The sequence below is a fragment of the Scyliorhinus canicula genome, chromosome 16 (assembly GCF_902713615.1).
Source record: "Scyliorhinus canicula chromosome 16, sScyCan1.1, whole genome shotgun sequence".
Classification (NCBI taxonomy): Eukaryota; Metazoa; Chordata; class Chondrichthyes; order Carcharhiniformes; family Scyliorhinidae; genus Scyliorhinus; species Scyliorhinus canicula.
Genome location: NC_052161.1, coordinates 138,533,730 through 138,549,713, shown reverse-complemented (window position 1 = coordinate 138,549,713; position 15,984 = coordinate 138,533,730). Strand labels below are relative to the sequence as shown.

The 15,984-nt window shown below is 45.5% G+C and overlaps 1 protein-coding gene across 26 annotated transcripts in view; it reads right to left on the bottom strand.

The window, feature by feature from the left end:
• Nucleotides 1–15,984, bottom strand: part of kif1b (kinesin family member 1B) — a 235,404-nt gene that overhangs the window by 56,257 nt on the left and 163,163 nt on the right. For 19 of the 26 annotated variants that reach the window (XM_038821353.1, XM_038821352.1, XM_038821350.1 and 16 more), the window contains 5 exons: nucleotides 14,477–14,725; nucleotides 9,459–9,577; nucleotides 8,967–9,052; nucleotides 8,721–8,850; nucleotides 6,525–6,687 (listed from right to left, as the gene is read on the bottom strand). In XM_038821353.1, the coding sequence (XP_038677281.1) occupies nucleotides 6,525–6,687; nucleotides 8,721–8,850; nucleotides 8,967–9,052; nucleotides 9,459–9,577; nucleotides 14,477–14,725 (747 nt within the window). The remainder of the gene's footprint in view (nucleotides 1–6,524; nucleotides 6,688–8,720; nucleotides 8,851–8,966; nucleotides 9,053–9,458; nucleotides 9,578–14,476; nucleotides 14,726–15,984) is intronic. The other 7 variants (XM_038821362.1, XM_038821365.1, XM_038821367.1 and 4 more) reach the window with 1 other exon arrangement.

The following is a 15,984-nucleotide window of genomic DNA, read 5'->3' as shown; positions in this document are numbered from 1 at the left end:
CACCAGACGTGGGGTCGGGAATAGCAATTGAGGCAATTATTCTAAAATTATCAGCACATAAAACAAAACCATCTGTCTAGTTTAATTCTACCTAAATTGGTATTTGCTTCACCCCACATCCTAGCTATTATTTTAGAAAATAGTGAGAATGAAAGTGCCAATGTGCATGCTTAAAAATATATTAGCTTCTTAATGCAACAACCTCAGCAGCCAAAATAATAGCTTGTTGGCATGTAAGGATATGAAGAAACGAGACAGTGAATCATCACCTTGGAACTGAGGAACTAAGGAAAACCATGGATGACGAGGGAAATTGTAAGCTTAGTCAAAAGGTAAAAGGAAGCATACAATAGGTCCACGCATATAAAAACTGACAAAGCCCTTGAGGAGTACAGTGAAAGTTGGAAGGGCTAAAAGGGGCCATGAAGTGTCTTTAGCAAACCTGGTCAAGCAGAATCCCATGGTTTTTTAATGCATATATTAGGAGCAAGGGGGTAGCAAGAGAAGGAGGAGGCCCACTCAAGGACAATGGAGGGGCGTTATGCCTAGAACCACAGGAAGTGGGTGAAATCCTTAATGAGTACTTTGTATCGGTATTCACCAGGGAGAAAGAAATGACGGATGTTGAGGTCAGAGATAGGTGTGTGAACTCTCTTGGGAATGACAATATATCAAAAGGAGGAAGTGCTGAGTATCCTAAATTGCATTAAGGTGGACAAGTCCCCCGGGGCCAGATGGGATCCATTCCAGGTTACTGCGGGAGGCAAGGGGAGAAATGGCTGGGGCCTGAACAGATATCTTCACATCCTTTTTGACCACAGGCAAGATTCCAGAGGACTGGAGAATAGCCAATGTTATTCCCTTGTTTAAGAAAGGGAGCAGGGATAATCCAGCAAATTATAGGCTGGTGAGCCCGACATCAGTGGTGGGGAAGTTTTTGGAAAAGATACTGAGGGACAGGATATATGTACATTTGGAGGAAAATGGAATAGTTAGTGACAGGCAGGATGGTTTTGTACGGGGAAGGTCACGTCTCACCAACTTGATTGAGTTTTTTGAAGAGGTGACATAGAAAATTAACGAGGGAAGGGTTGTGGATATAGTTTATATGAACTTTAGTGAGACGTTTGACAAGGTCCCACATTGTAGACTGGTACAAAAACTAAAATCACATGGGATTCGGGTGGGCTGGCTAGATGGATACAGAACTGGCTTGGTTATAGAAAACAGAGTAGCGGTTGGAAGGGTGTTTTTCAGAATGGAGATCTGTAGCTCGTGGTGTTCTGCAGGGATCAGTGCTTGGACCTCTGTTGTTTGTAGTATACATAAATTATCCGGAGGAAAATATGTGTGGCCCGTTTAGTAAGTTTGCAGATGACATTAAGATTGGCGAAGTTGCTGTTAGTGTCGAGACTAGTCAGAGGATACAACAGGATGGGTAGATTGGAGACTTGGACGCAGAAACGGCAGATGGAGTTTAATCCGGACAAATGAGAGGTGATGCATTTTGGAGGATCAAATCGAGGAATGAATTATACTGTAAATGGCAGAACCCTTAGGTAGTGGCAGCATGGCCAAGGTATTAACAAGGCATATGGGCATGTTGCCTTCATCAGCTGGGGCATTGAGTACTGGAGTTGGGAAATCAGGATGCAGCTGTATAAAACCTTGTTTCGGTTGCATTTGGAGTATTGCGAGCAGTTCTGGTCACCACATTATCAGAAGGACGTGGAAGCTTTGGAAAGTGCAAAGAAGGTTCACCAGGATGTTGTGTCTGGTATCGAGGGTGTTGGCTATGAGGAAAGGTTGAATAAACAAGATTGTTTCACTGGAAAGATGGAGGTTGAGGGGAGACCATAAGAAGTCTTACACCACCAGGTTAAAGTCCAACAGGTTTGTTTGGAATCACTAGCTTTCAGAGCGCAGCTCCTTCATCACCTGATGTGCTCCGAAAGCTAATGATTCCAAACAGACCTGTTGGACTTTAACCTGGTGTTGTAAGACTTCTCCAGCCCAGTCCAACGCCGGCATCTCCATATAGAGGGGAGAACTGATGATGTCTACAAAATTAGGAAGGGCACAGACAGGGTGGGTAGTCAGAGGCTTTTTCCAAGGGTGTAAATGTCAATTACAGGTTTAAGGGTGATGTGCGGGGTAACTTTTTCATGCAGAGTGGTGGATGCCTGGAACGCGCTGCCAGAGGACGTGGTGGAAGCAGCACATTAGCAACATTTAAGAGGCATCTGGATGGGTCCATGAATAGGGAGGAAATAGAGGGATACGGACAAAGTACCGGCAGAAGTTTTAAAAAAAATTAAGACATCATGATTGGCACAGGCTGAGGACTTCCGACTGCGGTGATGCGGAGCTAAGCCGCACGTTCGGTAGCTCCCACTATTTTCGGTCTTTTGGGCTCTTTTAAGGGCCCGTAGCGGAGCTGGCTGGACTTTTCCCGGTGTGGGAACACATCCACTGCGCTTATCTGCCGGTGGATGGACTGGACCAGGAGCGGAGCGGTTAAAAAAAATCGGCTTTGGAGCAGAGAAAGGTGCGAGGCAGGAGAAACAAGATGGCGGCGGGCGGGGAGCCGGCAGCATGGCAGCAGTGGGCACAGGAGCAGCTTCAGAGAGCTGAAGGCTGAGCTTTTGGAACCGCTTAAGGCCTCGCTGGACAAGCTCATGGCGACTCAGGCGGCTCAGGGGGCAGAGATGCGAGAGCTACGGCAAAAGGCCTCGGAGAGCGAGGACGAACTCCTAGGCCTGGCAGTGAAGGTGGAGGCGCACGAGGCGTTCCACAAAAAATAGCTAGCGAGGATGGAGGAAATGGAGAACCGCTCCCGTCGGAAGAACTTGCGGATCCTGGGCTTGGTTCGGACTTGGGGGCCTATGTGGCCATGATGTTGAACTCGTTAATGGGCGCGGGGTTGTTCCAGGGGCCCTTGGAGCTGGAGGGTGCCCATCGAATGCCGTTGAGGAAGCACAGGCCGAACGAGCCGCCTAGGGCGGTGCTGGTCTGTTTTCACCGCTTTGTTGACCGTGAGTGTGTGCTGAGATGGGCGAAGGAGAGGAGCAGCAAGTGAGAGAATGCAGAGATCAGGATTTATCAGGATTGGAGCACGGAGGTGGCGAAGAGAACTGGGACGATGCAGGTTTCATGCGGCGAATGTTGAGCCAGATTCCGGACCTGGAGACGGGGGGGGGGCTTAATCTTGGGAGGGGACTTTAATACAGTGCTGGACCCAGTTCTGGATCATTCGAGGTCTAAAACGGGTAAGAGGCCAGCGGCGGCCTCAGTGCTGAGGGGGTTCATGGATTAGATGGGAGGGGTAGACCCTTGGAGGTTTATGAAGCCAGGGGGTAGGGAGTTTTCCTTTTTCTCCCATGTCCACAAGGCTTATTCCCGGATTGATTTTTTTGTCCTCAGCAGAGCGCTAATCCCGAGAGTGGTAGGGGCGGGGTACTCGGCGATAGTCATATCAGACCACACTCCGCATTCGGCGGACCTGGTGCTGGGGGAGGGGAAGGATTAACGCCCGCTGTGGAGGTTAGATGTGGGGCTTCTGTCAGAGGAGGAAGTATGTGGGCGGGTCCGGAGGGGTATAGAGGGGTATTTGGAAGCTAATGACAATGGGGAGGTGCAGGTGGGGGTGGTCTGGGAAGCGCTGAAGGCGGTGGTTTGAGGGGAGCTGATATCTATTAGGGCGCACAGGGAGAGGGCGGAGAGGGAGAGGTTGGTGGAAGAAATGGTAAGTGTGGACAGGAGGTATGCGGATGTCCCGGAAGAGGGGCTTTTGAGAAGCGTCGCAGTCTCCAAGCGGAGTTCGATATACTGACCACCCAGAAGGCAGAGGCGCAGTGGAGGAGGGTGCAGGGGGCGGTATATGAGTACGGGGAGATGGCAAGTCGGATGCTGGCCCACCAGCTCCGGAAGCGGGAGGCAGCGAGAGAGATAGGGGGAGTCACAGATGCAGGAGGGAACCTGGTGCGGAGTGCTAGGGACATTAATGGGGTGTTCAGGTCCTTCTACGAGGAGCTGTACCGGTCGGTGCCCCCTAGGGAGGTGGGCGGGATGGACCGCTTTCTGGATAAGCTGGAGTTCCCGAGAGTGGAGGAGGAGCGGGTGGAGGGTCTGGGGGCCCCAATCGAGTTGGAGGAGCTGATGGAGGCGCTGGGGAGCATGCAGACAGGGAAGGCACCGGGACCTAACGGGTTCCCGGTGGAGTTTTATAAGAAGTTCTCAGACCTGCTCGGCCTGCTGTTAGTGCGGACCCTGAATGAGGCAAGGGAGCGGGGGGCTTTGCCCCCGACGATGTCTAGAGCAATAATTTCACTGATTCTGAAGCGGGATAAGGACCCCCTCCAGTGTAGGTCTTCCAGGCCGATCTCGCTCATCAACGTGGACGCAAAGTTGTTGGCAAAGGTACTGTCCAGGAGGGTGGAAGATGTGGTCCCGATGGTTATCCATGAGGACTAAACGGGGTTTGTGAAGGGGAGGCAGCTGAATGTCAATGTGCGGCAGCTTCTTAATGTTATAATGATGTCGTCGGCGGATGGGGAGGCGGAAATAGTAGCATCGATGTACGCGGAGAAAGCCTTCGATAGGGTGGAGTGGAGCTACCTGTGGGAGGTGTTGAGGAGATTTGGGTTTGGTGAGGGATTCATTAGCTGGGTGAGGCTACTGTATAGTGCTCCGTTAGTGAGTGTGGTGACGAATGGGAGGTGATCGGAGGACTTTCGGCTGTCCCAGGGGACGAGGCAGGGGTGCCCCCTGTCTCCCCTGCTCTTCGCGTTAGCGATTGAACCCCTGGCCATGGCGCTGAGGGATTCCAGTCGGTTAAGATGACGGTGCTCCCGAGGTTTATGTTTCTCTTCCAGTGATCCACCTTGATTCTGAAGGCTTTCTTTAGGAGGGTTAATAAGAGTATTCTGGGGTTCGTGTGGGCGCGGGTATTCCTGGAGCGAGGCAGTGAGGTAGATGATTTGGCGTTGCCCAACCTGAGTGGGTATTACTGGGCTGCGAATGTGGCAATGATTCGTAGGTGGGTGATGGAGGGGGAGGGTGCCGCATGGAAGAGGTTGGAGGTGGCGTCCTGTGTGGGTACGAGTTTGGAGGCACTGGTGACGGCCCCGCTCCCACTCCCCCCGGCAAGGTACTCTACGAGTCCAGTAGTGGTGGCTTCCCTCAAGATTTGGGGGCAGTGGAGGCGGCATGGGGGGAAGTGAAGGCCTCAGTGTGGGCCCCGATACGGGGCAGCCACCGGTTTGCACCGGGGAGAATAGATGGCGGGTTTTTGAATTGGCACAGGGCAGGCATCAGGCGGATGGGGGACTTTTTCCTCGACGGGAAGTTTGCGACTTTAGAGGAGTTGGAGGGGAAGTGGGGTCTCCCCACTGGGAATGCTTTCAGGTATATGCAGATTAGGGCGTTTGTTAAGCGGCAGGTGGCGGAGTTTCCGCTACTGCCGCCTAGGGGGGTTCAGGATAGGGTGCTCTCAGGGACGTGGGTCGGTGAGGGTAGGATCTCGGCAATTTATCAGGTGATGCAGGAGGAGGAGGAGGCCTCGGTGGAGGAGCTGAAAGCGAAGTGGGAGGAGGAGCCAGGGGAAGAGATTGACGAGGGGACGTGGGCGGACGCCCTGGGGAGGGTGAATTCGTCCTCTTCTTGCACACAGCTCAGCTTAATTCAGCTGAAGGTGCTGCATAGGGCACACATGACTGGGGCCAGAATGGTTCTTTGGGGGTGAGGACCGGTGCAGGTGGTGTTCGGGAGGCCCGGCGAATCATACTCACATGTTCTGGGCGCGTTCGGCATTGGGAGGGGGTGGCGGGGACCTTATCCAAGGTGGTCGGTTTCAGGGTGGAACCGGGCTGGGGGCTCGCTATCTTTGGGGTAGCATCGGAGCCGGGAGTGCAGGAGGTGAGAGAGGCCGGTATTCTGGCCTTTGCGTCCCTAGTAGCCCGGCGTAGGATTCTTTTACAGTGGAGGGACGCGAAGCCTCCGAGCCCGAATCCCTGGATTAACAGCATGGCCGGGTTCATCAAACTGGAGAGGGTCAAGTTTGCCCTGAGGGGGTCGGTACGAGGGTTCTTCCGGCGGTGGCAGCCTTTTCTCGATTTCCTGGCGGAGTGTTAGAGGGTGGTCAGTCTCAGCAGCAACCCGGGGAGGGGGGGGGGGGGATTATGGGTCTGTTAAGGGGGTTTGTTTTTGCAACTATATGTTTGTTACTTTCTTTTTTGTTATTAATTTATTGCTTTGTATTGGGAGGGTAGGGGTTTTTCTTTCTGTTTTGTCTGTGCCTTGTTTATTTTATTGTTGGGAGAAAATTTGTTGTTGAAAAATTTGAATAAAAATTATTTTTAAAAAAATGATTGGCACAGACTTGGTGGGCCGAATGGCCTGTTCTTGTTCTCTGTTCTTTGAAAACCTAGAGTAAATGGTATGTGGCAATCTGAAGTGAAGTATGTGTCGGTACCTCCCAGACTGTTAGCATGGATGCAAACCACAACCGCAAATAAGTTGCTTACTTGAACTGACAAAAGATGTCTGCGTATTCGGGTAAGATCCCACTGGCCTGTAGCACCGTGACTCGGAACGTGAAAACACTGCCAATTTTCAGGTGTTCGGCGATGTCGTCAGAAATTCCTTCCAGGGAGAGTTTGGGGTCCAACTCGGTGTCCGATTTAAAATCTGCCGTTCAAAATACCCCGAAGTTAAAGCATTAACCTAATAACTGAACCCGAACACAATTTAAATCATTGAGCTCCCAATACACTACAAGAGCTGAACAGGTGAATAATCTCTTCCCGGTGAAGCTGGTTTCTCGAGAGGATTCAATGTGTCATTTACCTTAATTTTTAATAATTAATCGGCAAACTCAAAAAAGGACCCTCTCCTTAGAGAGGGTTGAGGAAAGATTTGATAGAATTATTAAAGTCACGAGGGACAGACTGAGGAGAATTGCTACAATCTGGAATGCACTGCCTGAGAGGGTGGTGGAGGAAGATTCAATGACAAAACAAGCCTAAAAGAAAAATTTCACCGGGCGGCACGTTAGCACAGTGGTTAGCACTGTTGCTTCACAGCGCCAGGGTCGCAGGTTCGATTCCCAGCTTGGGTCAGTGCCTGTGCGGCGTCTGCACGTTCTCCCCGTGTCTGCGTGGGTTTCCTCCGGGCGCTCCGGTTTCCTCCCACAAGTCCCAAAAAAAAGACATGTTGTTAGGTGAATTAGACAGTCTGAATTCTCCGTGTGTGCCTAAACAGGCGCCGGAATGTGGCGACTAGGGGCTTTTCACAGTAACTTCATTGCAGTGTTAATGTAAGCCTACTTGTGACAATAACAAAAGATTATTATTAAAGGGGAAGAGCAGGGAACACGTTAAAGAGCAGGTGCAGACTTGACCTTCCCATTCTGTGGTAAGAACCATTCTGTGATTCTATGTTCTGCGGAAGAGTCACATTGGACTCAAAATGTTAACTTGGTTTCCCTCTCCACAGATGCTGCCAGACCTGCTGAGTTTTCCGTTTTTGCTATGATCCTATAAAATAATCTAAAATAGAATAATAATCTATTAATCCATTAAATTAATTTAGCAACTAGATTGGAACATGATCCTGGCAAATAACCCAAGTTCATTGTGTTAAATGCTTTGTCATTTAATTTGCAATGTTGTTGTAAATTCAGTTTCAAACTAGCCGGAATATTTTGTTTTTGTTCGTTGTTACTTCAACAGAAGAGAGGTTCCCTAAATTGTAAACGCTGTCATGTTAGCTTATTTAGAATAAAATGTACAGAGGGAGACGAGAAAGGCAGTTCTTTAAAATTGAGTCATGGTATGCGGGGGCGACGCTGGCTTAACCAGCATTTATTGCCCACCACGAATTGCTCTCGAGATGGTGGTGGTGAGCCACCTTCTTGAACCGTGCAGTCCCTGAGGAAGAAGACCCTCATTTATAATTGATCCTATTTAAAAGCAGGATACTGGCAGCAGACAGGAGTTTGACCTTTGGGAAGAGATGCTGCAAGCAATCTGGTGACGCCCTGGTTTGGAACGAAAAGGAACAAGCTCTTCCAGAGGCCAGGCAAAAACATGCTCAAGTGTTACCGTGGGCAATGTTCTGCCGCAGGGTGCATGATACCACCCATTGCCCCTTGGAGGAGAAGCAGCATCTTGTGAATCATGTGCGGCGGAAGTATTACATCGACTAATCAGGTACATTTTCCTCTACATATTCAAAAGGGCATTGCAAGCTTACGATGCCAAACCAATTCTGCAGGAAAAAAATGGAATTTTACTGTATTCCAATCCTAACATTTGTAAATTCCAATTGGATTTATTACTTGTGCTCCAATGTCAACGTGAATACCTGGGAGAATGAAATTTCAATAGCAACTTCCATGACAAGTTAAAAAGATTTGACCTGAATTTTTAAGTACTGTATTCACTCAGTACTCCATTATTCTTAATAGGATTTCGACAAAATCCTCATCAGTAAGATTTATACAGCAGCTTCTAATATGATTTCTGTGTCTAATCTTTGACAACACTGTACAGTAACCGCTATTGAAGTGGCTTTGCTTTCTGGATTATACTGAACGTAGTCAAGAGGTTCATGCAACCAAATTCATTTGTACATCCGATGTAATCTTATTACATTCTGATTAGCAATTGCTGTTGGTTTACAATGTCAATGTTGCTTCAAGCTTACTCTAAATAATTTACCCAGTTCATTGATTCTGTTCATCTCCTCCAAAGGGGTGATGACCTCTGTACTCTGACCCTGCCCTTCTACAATCCTAAGTTCCTCCAGCGACAGCCCAGAATGTGACATTACTATGGAAGAAATATCACTCTGCAAACAGAACAACAAAGAACAAAATGAAAAAAAGATAACAATAATCTAGGCACGTGTCAATTTAGATATGCAAGTCTGTGGTGGCGTTTAAGATTCAGAAAAGCTGCATGTACCTCTCTGAAGCTCTCATCGTCGAATGAGATTTTAGCGGTTCCTGACTGCCGGACACCGGATCCATAGTCTGGCGCCTCTTCGTCAGCTAGGTAAGAGATAGACATTCAGCATGAAATCCGAACAAATTTGAGTTGATCACAGACTCTTCTACAAAATGGCAGGATGAGAATATTACAGTCAACACAAAGGGCAGAATTTCAAAAGGAGTTTTTTTCTTCAAACAATGAAGACAACTCCATCCCTCAAGAAGCTTTTTTTCAAACTCAGACAACAGAATTGGACCCGCACCATTTTATCTTTTTAAAGCCGCGGAAGAAATTAAAATTGAGCGCACTACATCGGTATCGCAGATAAAGGGAACAATTTATACATCAATCTTCACAAACATGCTATGCCTCCAAGTCTTCATTGAAGCTTCATGCAATTCCCTCAACCCGGTTAACAACAATATCGCACCTTGGTGTTGAAAAACACATGTCACGAAAACCCACCTGTGATGGACTGTACACCCACACGGAGGAAACCTCGCACCTCACCCTTCTCACTAACTATGGCAATTTTGTGAACAAGTGGTACTGGATATAGCAAATTGCTGAGGTACACAAATGCTCTGTGAACAAAGAAAAAAAAACAGACACAAAACTATAATTTAGCTAAACATTTGAAGATTGCAAGAAAGTTTGTAACACCTGACAGTAGGGAATTGCAGATATCTTCAGAATGCATCCTTTTTAGAAACTAGGACAATTAAGTCCAGGTAAATGGAATTAATAATGAATATTATTATACCAGTAAATCATTAATTTCTACAGTAGGAAATATCATCCAAGCAAATTTCTAATCATCGGTGTACACAGTTTAGGATTTAACAGTTTGCTGGAAAGACAATATCTCAGCTATTTATTAAATAACTTTGAGACATTACAGGGAAAATGCATCACTGAATCATTAAATGCGTACTTTAGTTTTGAAAGATACCAGCTACAAAGGTTTCAATGCTGGTGACGTGATTTAAAAAAAAAAATCAAGAATTAGAATTACAAAACTCATTTTTAAAAAAATCAGGCATCTTAGTTACAGGCCTGAGTTTGATATAATTTCACCTAACAATCTGAATATTTCTATTCAGAATAATTGAACATGTTTGCAGTTTTCCTTAATCATAATGTACCCAAAGCTTTACTTTAAATCTGTTTGGATTTGATTTGCCAAGTTTTGAATGTTTACTGATTTATGTACCTCCAGTTTACCTCTGATAGCTCTGAGGAACTAACTACCCCATCAGGAATTGTACCCATAAACCTGGCAAACACTGCAATGCAAAATTAACATGACTGTCCTGCTACGACAGTCAGTTTCAAAGTACAGATAGCAATTCCTCTACCTTTGTTCAGAGATTCTAAACATCCATAATCAGGCAGTAACTCAACATATCCTGTTGTGATTTCCCAATTCAACAGAATCAGCTGTTGATTTGCCAAATGCAATTGATGATCTCTTATGTCCCAGCCGCGCTCAACTAAGGCAGCGAACTGGGGGAAACAATTAGGCAATTCCTAACACATCAAAAACAGCCGAGGATTTCATGCCCTGTGTTTTAATTTAGAAAAACAAAATTCAGAATCTACATAAGAAACGCTTAAGGTAACACTTGGTCACACCTTAGGGGGCAGCCCTGGGGGTTTTATGGTTCATAGTTTAAAATGGGATGTCTGCAAACCCCTACTGTTAAGATGGACAGGTCTATAAAACACTAATTACAACTCTAGCCCATTACACCACCCGTTTCCACCGCACCATCATGGCCAATGCTTCAAATATATTTGTTCACCAACAATATATCTTCCAATTGTGTGAGAGAGAAAAAGGAGGATAGTGCTGTAAAATGAAAACTAAGCATAAAAAGAAAAATGAGCCATGACCAGACTGAAGTGAAGACAAAAAATATAAAAAAACAGGAAAAATATGGCAAACAGCTAACACACTATGAGGGTTAAAAATAATGAAACAAAGCAAGACCTGAAAACAGAACGGAAAGAAAAAAAACACATGAGCCTTATTCAGTCTGCTTTGAGCCAGTAACCACTCTTACTACAAAAAGTTACTGTAGAAAACATAAAACAAGCAAAACAGCGCTAATGTTTACATATTTGAATAATCAGAAACAATTCAAAAGGTTGGTGGGAATAATTAGTATCAGTTGCGGTATTATACTCTGCATTGTAGTTGCAGCACAACTATACTCTTAGTAAGGAATGGTAAAAAGAACTGAAATAAGAATACAACAACTGCAGTCTCTGAAGTATTCGAAACATGTGTTCCCATTGACCGTCAATGTAGAGTTCTTCGCATTTATTTTGCAGGACTAGTCGGAAGCCAGAGGACCATTTGTCAAGTGTGAAATGCCAACAGATATTTGGAATGCAGCAATGTTATTCCACCTCGTACTCTTTCCCACACAAGTTCGGCTCGGCAAGCATTATCATTTCCCTTTCGTTTTTTGTTTAGGAAGAGCAAACAAGAAAGATTTTTTGGGGGATAAAAAAAAGTGTCGAGGTCCCTCAGGCAGCTAGCAGAACACAGTTACGCTCATCAGACACAGTTGGAAATTCATATTAAATGGCTATTGCTTAATGTGCCTTTGTTTAAGCAGACTGAAGAGGTTGAAACAATATCAGCAGTAAGATTGGTGAGGTAAAAAAATGGCATGTTGACAAAACAAATTCCAAACAAAACAACCTTCCAAATAAAACTCTGAACCAAAGTAAAGTTACAGCCAATAGTAAGGGAGTGTTATATTAGGAACACGCAAATGTGCAGTTTGAGGACACCAAACAAAGTCATTATTCTTTTTTTCAAAAATTCATCAGAAGCGTGAAATTGTCATACAGTCCCAGCATGCCATGGGAGACAGCTGAAGGGACGAGCTCTTTTACTGACAGAAGCAAATTCAATGGAATATTCACACAGCAGAACCTGCTCATTATACTTCACATCACTATTAGCATTCCAAAAAACTGGGTCAATCCATTCTGGAATATCTCTCCTAGTTCAGATCATAACACTGCATACTGTGGAATATAAAATGCACAGTAATAGCTAATGGAAAATAATTGTGCAGCTAAGCAAAGGATGGCTGGAGAGGCATTACAGCACAGAAGGCCGCCATTTGGTCCATCAAGTCCATGCCAGCTCTCTGTAAAGTCAATCCCATTTCCCCCGCCCCCAACTCCATCCCCATAGCTCTCTGCATGTTATTTCCCTCAAGTGCCCAGCCAATTTCCTTTCCAAATCATTGATCGTTCCTGCTTTCCCTACCCTCACAGAGAGCGATTGCCATACACTTTTATAAAAGGTTTTCATCCACATCCCGCCTGTATTTCTTTCCTGAAAACAGACATATATCCCCCCCTAGTCCCTGTACCATTTGCTAATGGGAACACAGTCTTTCTTAGTTTGCTTTAACTAATCCTGTCATAATTATGTACACCTCTATCCGTTCTCCCCTCAATCTCCTTTCCTCAGGACCCCTAGATTCTCCAACCTAACCTTGTAGCCGAAATCCTTCATTCCTGGAACTAATCTGGTAAATCTCCCCTACACCCCTTCAAGGACCCTCAGTGTGGTAACCAGGACTGGAAGTTAGTTAACTTGCAAATAACTTGGATTTTAGGCTAACTTAATCGTATGGTTTTTGCAAACCTGTTTCAGTTTTTTCACTTCAATAATCTCCCTATTCTACATCTTTCATTTTTAATTCTTCCTGGAGTTGGAACCCAGCTTAACTGTTGCCATTTTAGTGCTGAACGATCTGGTAAAGCCCTATCAGGCCAATAGATATACATGGGAGTATAAACTTGCCTGGCAAAATTGGATACGATAATAAGTAAGGTATGCTGCGTAAAACACAATCGCATTTCATTTTCACATCCATTGGCTTATGAATTCATGTATATTCATTCTCATATCCAATCTGGTTTCACTTACTGTGCCCGAAGCACAATTACTTAGTTTGGCTTAGCTCATGGAGTTAGGTGCAAGATTTGCATAACTTTATTTTTTTCCCCCAAATTAAGGGGCAATTTAGCGTAGCCAATCCACCCTGCACATCTTTGGGTTGCGTTGGTGAGACCCACGCAGACACGGGGAAAATGTGCAAACTCCACACTGATAGTGACCCGGGATCGAACCCGGGTCTTTGGTGCCGTGAGGCAACAGTACCAACCACTGTGCCACGAAGGTTTGTGCATCTAACATCTGGTTTGTACCATAGCTGCTCGACAACAGCAGCATCACAACTTAAAAGGTTTTCCCCATACCCCAAATTGGATCAATACAGTGGACTTCACATGCTGTCGTTTGCATTCTTATTGCTGCATAATATCAGAGAGTTTTGACTTCTTTTCTTGAAAAAAAAAGATGTTTTGTTTCCAACTGATCACTGCTGGCATTGGTGTTGTAGGTGCTCAACCAGGAGGAGGCAATAAACTGGGTCACACACCACCATCAGTAGCACCGAGTGCCAGCTGAAGCCAAAGGGGACTTTGGGCCACAGGGGCTTTATCAAAGCTCTATCTGACCAGGATTTAAATATTTGCAGTTGGATAACAGGGCAATGCAACCATATCTTGTATACCAGTAAGGACAACTTTACGAAGCTATTTTGATCCAATTGCACAGCAGCCTATGGTCAGCTAACCCATTTTATTCACAGGGCCGCAGAGGCCACACAAGATCTGAAGGTAAAATGAATAAATTTCACAACATAAATGCAGTTCTCCTTAAATTTCTCAGGTTGGTTAAGATATTTACTCAACAACAGCGTCCCAATTTATTGCACTCGTCATTATTTTTTTAAGTCTGTAATCGTGATACCACCCTTAGTACTGAAGTCCAATCTGAGATTCAGCCAGCTTAAATCAGCCAGTAAATCCTCTGATCTCTTATCGGAACTGCTGGCGACAGAAATCTGCAGCAGGATTAGTTGGACTTACTTTGAAATCAGTGTTTAATAAATGTCCTCATGGGCGGCATGTGGCGCAGTGGTTAGCACTGGGACTGCGGCGCTGAGGACCTGGGTTCGAATCCCGGCCCTGGGTCACTGTCCGTGTGGAGTTTGCACATTCTCCCCGTGTCTGCGTGGGTTTCACCCCCACAACCCAAAGATATGCAGGGTAGGTGGATTGGCCATGCTAAATTGCACCTTTATTGGAAAAAAATAATTGGGTACTCTAAATTTTAAAAAAAATAATAAAATAAAAAAATAAAAAATGCCTTCACTTGAGAACACCTGTGTCAATTTACAGATGAATATTTAGGGGCAATTATGATTTTTGAGTGAAGCGGATTCATTAAAATAAAATAACACCTTAATTCCATGAGCTAAAGAGTGCAGTAGAACAAGGTTTCCATACACGGTTAAATACAGAGGTTTTGTTGCGGTAAATTGTAGGGCTTTCAATGAAAAGAGCTAGTCCCTTCCCACTGTTCTCCAAAGAACCTCACCAACCTTCCCACCAAAATGAACCAGGGGGACCGGTCATAAAACGGATCCTGCCCATCGCCGAAGATGTCCGATCCCTCTTCATTCCCCAGGTCTGAGCTAGTATCGTCCACAAAGGCCTCATCATCCAGGTCCTCAATTTCGTCCTGTTGCTCATCGGCTAGCTCAGTGATGTCAGAGTCAGCTGTGGAGAAGGTGGGCGAGGGCGTGCGATCGGCAAGGTGCTCGTTCACACAACCATGGAAAATTGGGGAACTGGAGTGCAGTTAAGGGCAAGAAAGGGTTATTTTCATTGTACAAGACTAACATGACTTCAGAGAAAAATGGGTGTTAATGATTATTTCAATCTCTTCAAGCTAGAAAGATAAGTTGCATGCTCGACCGTGAACATTTCATTTGCTTTAATGAACAAAAACAATAAAAAGTCAGAAACAAAAACGAAGAGGCACATCATAATGAAATGAATACCTTTTTAGTAACATCTTTAAGTTCCCTCCCCTCAATTTGAAACAAATCCAAATTGTTGAGCAGGTGACCGGAAACATTATCTTTAAAACCCTTTTAAATTATTTGATTGGGTATTTTTGGAGTAGGATTTTCAGTTTGGAAAATAAACAAAGACCGAACATGGAATAGTGCCCGTCATGTTATGTGGAAATTCCCAAATGCTTTACAATCATCAAATTACTTTTGGAGCTAGTCACGTATTATGTAGGTTAATGAAGCAGCCGATTTGTGCACAGCAAGTAGCAGCAACAGAAATGCGATAAATGACTGGTTAATTTGTTTATAGCAGGGCAGCATGATGGCGCAGTGGATTAGCCCTGCTGCCTCACGGCGCCGAGGACCCGGGTTCGAATCCTGGCCCTGGGTCGCTGTCCGTGTGGGGTTTTCACATTTTCCCCGCGTCTGAGTGGGTTTGACCCCCACAACCCAAAGATGTGCAGGGTAGGTAGATTGGCCACAGAAAGGTTATAGCGAATGGGAATGTGGTAATTAGGAGGATAACACCTGTAGCCATGATTGAGGGGCCACGTTATCGATCCAGTGCCAGGGTAAGGGATATCTCGATACACACACACCACACACACACACACACACCCACAAGGTTCACTGGGAACAGTCCATCCTTGACCAGACATGGCTCGCCAAAGAAAAAGTGGCTTGAATTTGTCACTTGCGGGCAATTACACAGACCAAGGCATTTCTTGGATACATTTTTCCTCCCACATTTTAATAGGAGATAAGCGATTTTTGATGACACGCATTCCCAAAATATCTTCCCAAGTTTCTGCAGCTCGCCCCCAAAAAACGCATCAGGGATACAAAGGTTTTTGCAGATGGGTGTGCGTTATTAATGCAGTTTGAACTGGGTAACCTTAGAAGCCACTAATTCAACTTGAGCAGCTGGTTAATCCTTCTGCATCAGTAGCAACTCAGCAAATGTCTGTCGCAAATTCCCGATACCACATCGGTCTATATATGGCCCAATATGATGCAATTGAAGAGCGTTG